Raw genomic sequence first — 5,562 nt, 5'->3', positions numbered from 1 at the left:
CCATAGGTTCAAATGAATAGGCCAGCATCCCTATTCTTCCCTATGCTCATCCTATAGCTGTTGCTACTCTAACATTTAATTTTGATTATTATTTTATTTACGCAGGATATGGTTTTATGTACTGTAGAATAGGATTGTAAGACATGCAAAATAAAGAATGATGCAACAAAAGTAAGGATAACACGAAGATGCCAGGTAATTCTTTTTGTTAAACTACTCAAATTGACTTCTTGTTCTGGTAGCAAAATTTAGATTCAAGACTTGTAGTTTATGAATTTCTGTTATGATGTCCCTCATCAGCTAACACTATGGATATGTAGGAAGTAGAAACATCTCGAACAGAAGAGGACAATCGGAATGAAGAAGTTGAGTGTTTCAAGCAGAAGCTGCTAGAAGCTGAAAAGAAAATTCAGTTCTTCGAGCAGAAACTGGAGGAAGCTGACAGGACCTGTTTGGAGCAAAAGCTGGAGGAATCTGAGAAGGCTTGCTTGGAGTTGAGGAGACGTGTCACTTACATAGAAGATGAGAAGAAGTCTCTGAAGCAGAATGTAATAGAAATGGAGAAGTTGTTATTGGAATCTGAGGATTTAAGGAAGGATCTTCACAATCAAATGATGGTAATAACTAAAATTTAAACATTCTACTCTTTAAAAATTATTTAGCAAGAAAATAAGAACGTATCTAACTATTTCATTTTATACTTGCAGGTATTGAAGGGTAACAAGGTCTCCCTGCTCCTGAAGCTCCTTAAGCTCAGCCCAATCCCTCTGCAGATTGATTCAGATTGTGAATAATAAGAAAAATGTATAACCCATGCTTGAACACAAGATAAGTGGTCTTAAATATTTAACCCTCAAAAAAGATAAACACAAAACAGAACAGTAGTGACAAACCAGATGGAAGAATCATGAATCAATCATGCATATTCAATAATCTTTACTACTTCAAAATCGGAATTGGTGGTGGTGGAGGCTGGTGATAGGTTGCACACTTGTGTTACCTCCACCTTGGAGGACCTTCTTTGGGCAATTCTTTGTATTCATGTAACCATGTGTATGTAACAAAGAGGGTCTATATATGGAATTTGTGGATTGAAGACTTAAAGTTCCATAGCTAGATAAATGGGAGTTAGTAAAGAATTACCTTTTTTCTGAACACTGTAAAGAATTACTAGGTTAGTAGATCTAAGACATGTCATTTATTTCAAAATCATGGCAACCCACAGGTCGGTTTAGTGGCACCTAGTACATGACTATAGTTCCAAATGCATTATTCTAATTTGGGTGTGCATCAGTCATTATTATCAAGGTAGCTGGTTATAAATGATTAGCAACATAAATGAGTAATTCGGTTAAATTGCTTAAACTTAAGTACCAAATGATCATATAAAACCATAAGCAGTAAGAATCTATGATCAGTAAAAAAATTCTACCACGGATGAACAATGGGGGCCTTCCCTCATTCTCCAGCCATGAAATATGGTGCCTACGAAAAATGGTTCACATGGATATAAGTAAAGAAAAGTACCTGCCGTTCATAATTTTCTTGGGCGGATCGCCAACGCTTGTACTGCTCATCTAGTGCACTCTTTGAGGAAGCCAATTCCATTTCTAATTTTTCTACCTGTGGTCTGTTATAGAGGAACAAAGCAACAACAGAAATGTCAACCAACTCTAGAAGTACAATAGAGAAGTATTTCTTGCCTAGTTTAGGGTAAACAGATGCTTACAATCTCTGAGAAACATCTGTCCTTAGAACAGAAATCTCATTCACGAGAGAGGTGATTTGCTTCTCTTTAGACTCAATCGCACTGGCAGCTTCTTCACACTTTATCAGATAGCTCTTCTCCATGTAAGATAACTTATCCCTCAATTTAGCAATCTCATCTTCCAAGGCTTCCCTGCCAACCTCGGCCTACACATGAAAACTACAAAAGTCAATGTGCATATAAATAAAGATACAGAGGCTTCACTGCACATAAGATGTCTGATCAAACTCACATTCTATGATACTCCTGGAGCTGGTCGTCAGCTAACTGCAGTTTTCCACTTTTGTCTTGTCCTTGCTCATTCAATTCCTCAAGAGCATTTGTGACATCAACTAGAGAACTTTGCAGCCTTCTCATCTCTTCCAGATGCTTCTTGTTATCATCCTTTTTTTCTCAATCTCTTTCTTGCAACTTTTGATTTTTGATTATGAAGCTCAGGTTGCTGAAAATAAAGATATAATTACATTATACAATTTTACTAGCATGACCACTTGAATGAAGTCCAAAGATACTGGTACATCACTTAAAATTCTACAGGGCAAACCTCCTATTAGCTATTATCAAGGGTTCCTAGCAATAACTTCTCTGCAGCAAACTAGTATCACTGAACTAGTGCAAAACATGGAGGACTTAACAAAGAGAGCAAGAATGATGAATTAAAAGCAAAAGATACATTCAGCAATTTTATAATGATTATGTTTGTACGAGCACCCAAATCATTTAGTAACAATAGTAGAAAATTGACATATGCGAAGAACTAAGCTAAAAGAGCATTAAATGGCAGCATATAAGTTATCACTGAACCCATTCACCACCAACAACAACAACGCAAAAGTCCCAAGCAAGCTGGGTAGGCTATCGTTGAACCATGCAAATCCATGATATTATACATGTCCACAACGAAAGTTTTGGTGGAGCAAAAGAGTGAATAGAAAAGCACTTACCTTCTTGTCGAGTTCAAGCTTTTTCTTGGCTATACTCTTCTCGCACAATGTCATTTTCTTCAGAAAACCATTTTGCTCCTTCTTTTTTGCAGTTAGTTCATCTTCAGCAGATTGATTCTCTTCCTGCACTTGCTGAAGAGACTCTCTGTCCTCTGCAAGCTCAGCCTCCATTTTCTCTATCTTTTTCGATGGTATAGAGTTGCCACAGGGAATGCTCTGTCTTCAACAGTTTCTGGGGGAAGGAATCAAGGAGTGAGCATAATTAAATAAACTGCACGCAAAGCTCGCGCAAAGACTAACAAACCAGGTCCTGCTGGAGGCGTAGATGCTTCTCTGCCTCTTCTTTTTGCGCCTTCTTCTGCTTCCGCTCCATGACAATGGTCCTTTTCTCTTGATAGACAAGCGCAGAGTTCTATTCGGCCCTGGCTTTCTGCTCCTCGAGCTCGTCGTACTCCCTCCTAAGCTCATCGGAGCCTGAGATCTGCTCCAGAAGCGCGGTGAGCTCCTTGAGGTTCTTGGAGGCGATGGATTCCACATCAATCACCCTGCAGTGCCCATCGTCAGTGGCCACAAATAAACCCTAGACTAAAAACCGCAAATTATCAGGGAGATACAATGACGAAGGGAATAAATGGAGAGACCTGGAAGACGAGGAATAAATGCCGAGGGATCAGAGCTTGGCGTTGTAGTCGTCCCAGGAGACAAGGCGGCCGTCGATGCGGTACTCACTGCCGCCGGCGCCGGTGATGGTGCGGGTGAAGTGGAGCTCCTCCTGGTTGGGTTGGCGGTAGACGAGGCGGACGGAAGCCCTGCGACCCTTGGCCTCCTTGTCGCGGTCGTCGAGGGCGTAGATGAGGTCCTTGAGCTGCGCGCCACGGAGGTGCGCTGAGCGCACGCCGAGCACGAAGCTGATGGCATCCATCGATTCGACTTGCCGGCGCCATTGGGGCCGATGATGGCCGTGAAATCGAAGAAGGGCCCAATCGTCTGCGTACCCTTGTACGACTTGAAGTTCTCCACCTCCAGCCGGTGGATCCGACCGCCGCCACCGTCGCCCCTGGCCTGGCGGAGGTGGCGGCGCTGTTACATATTGAGACGGCTACCTGAGAGGCGCCGGAGACGGGGAGGTGGAGAGGCCTCACCGATGGGGATGCTCAGGGGCGCGTCTGGACGGGGAGGGGAGAGGGCGCGCTTGGTGGCCTCCCGCGGCTGCTCCGGACCCACGGCCGGAACCTCGCCGCGCTGCTCCTCGGTCGTCGCCGTCTCGTGCACGCGCGGCCCGCCGCCGCCGTCCTTGTTGAGCCGTGGGGGCACCGGAGGCCCGCATAGCCCGCCGGAGAGCCGCATGCGCCACTCACGGCCTCCGCGTAGCCCACGCCACCCACTTGGGGCCCCGCCGCCGCTTTCCTCGCTGCTTGGCCGGGCTTCGGGCGGCCGCGGAGGTAGGAAGGGAGGGAGGCGAGGGTTGGGACGGCGGTCGGGGGGCAGTGAAGGAGGGGGAGGGGGCGACGGGCGTGTACGCAGCTTTTAGCCGGGACCGGGGCGAGCCGCGCGCTCGTGGAGGAGTAATGGGCGTTCACGTCATGGCCTGGGGGGCCGGCTGGGGCTCTGTGGCTTCCATTGCACCGGCTGCAGGGCACCAGGGCATGGGGCTCGGACGCTACCTCCTGCTGCTGCTGCAGGCCATGCCAATGCCAGGGGATGAAGGGAGAGCCGGGGGGCCCTGGCGCTTTGCCATGATGAAGCATCAAGCATGTCGCTCGCATTGGTGGGAGAGAGGTGGCTTGGCTTGTCGTCAGGCCAAAGACGACGGCACTGTAGCTGCTAGGGGTAGCTGTAGCTTTTCCTCTTATCTTGCCGTCCTTTTTTATCTGTTGCAGTAAGTGCCATTGGTGCTGCAGACGACAGAGCTCGGCGTCGTAGCACCAGCAGCCAGCAGGTGCGGTTGCATTGCATGCTGCTAGCACTGGCCTACTGGGGAAGAAAATTGGATTGGACTGAACTGAAGAACTGAGAATCAGCACTGTGATCTGAACACTGATGCTACATTACTAGGGTAGGGATCGATCGATCCCACAAGGTGATGGGTGAGGGAGGGCATGCAGATGCAGTGCGAGGCAAGGCAACGGAGGTAGGATGCCATCCAGAGTGGCACGCGACGGCACGGGGGAAAAGGCCAAGGAAACCGTCTTTTTACGTGTCGACGTGCGAGAGGCCGCGCCGTAAAAACTCGAGAAAGAAAGAGCACTGAAATTTGGTGCCTGATCGATCGAGTACATGCCCTGCGAAAAGGCAAGTGCTCTGCCGCACGCGCACGGCCGTATTCGGGTGCGTCCGTTTTTGGGCCCCTCTCGCTCATGATGCTCTCCACCGTGGCCCAGAAGTATCCTACGGCTACGTTTAGGTTACCACCCTGTAACTTTGGTTGATTCCTCAGCTACACTGCACTATGATCTTTGCATTATGCAAATTTCTTCGGATGGAATTCAAAGCCGTGCCACCCGATGCGTGCGTACAGGCAGCCACGTCGGGGTCGTCGAGCGGGCGATCCGTGGCCGCAGCAACGGCCAGAATCTAGCTCAGCTCTCGTTTACTTCCCAAGTTGGAAGTTACAAAATTAGCATTTTACCATAAATGCGACACTGTAATGTTTCGTTTGTATTTGTGAATTATTGTCCAAATATTGACTAATTAGGCTCAAAAGATTCGTCTTGCAAAGTATAACAAAACTGTGCAATTAGTTTTTTATTTCGTCTACATTTAGTACTTCATGCATGTACCGCAAGTTTGATGTGATGGGGAATCTTCTTTTTGCATAGTGTACTAAGTAGCGACATAGGCGGGCACTAG

General features: G+C 47.1%; 1 protein-coding gene and 1 pseudogene across 1 annotated transcript in view; both read right to left on the bottom strand.

Moving 5' to 3' along the window:
• The window catches only part of LOC105914625 (kinesin-like protein KIN-14M), a 4,874-nt gene extending 2,749 nt beyond the window's left edge, over positions 1–2,125 (bottom strand). Inside the window, exons 1-4 of the mRNA XM_012846913.1 lie at positions 2,001–2,125; positions 1,730–1,900; positions 1,528–1,630; positions 702–767 (exon numbers count right to left, since the gene is read on the bottom strand). Coding sequence (XP_012702367.1) covers positions 702–767; positions 1,528–1,630; positions 1,730–1,900; positions 2,001–2,125 — 465 coding nt within the window. The remainder of the gene's footprint in view (positions 1–701; positions 768–1,527; positions 1,631–1,729; positions 1,901–2,000) is intronic.
• The window catches only part of LOC101763038, a 4,949-nt pseudogene extending 890 nt beyond the window's left edge, over positions 1–4,059 (bottom strand).
• Between the last annotated feature and the right edge of the window lie 1,503 nt (positions 4,060–5,562).

This window comes from Setaria italica, chromosome VI, assembly GCF_000263155.2.
Source record: "Setaria italica strain Yugu1 chromosome VI, Setaria_italica_v2.0, whole genome shotgun sequence".
In the NCBI taxonomy this organism is placed as follows: Eukaryota; Viridiplantae; Streptophyta; class Magnoliopsida; order Poales; family Poaceae; genus Setaria; species Setaria italica.
The sequence above is the reverse complement of the archived record's forward strand: the minus strand, read 5'-3'. Positions and strand labels throughout refer to the sequence as shown.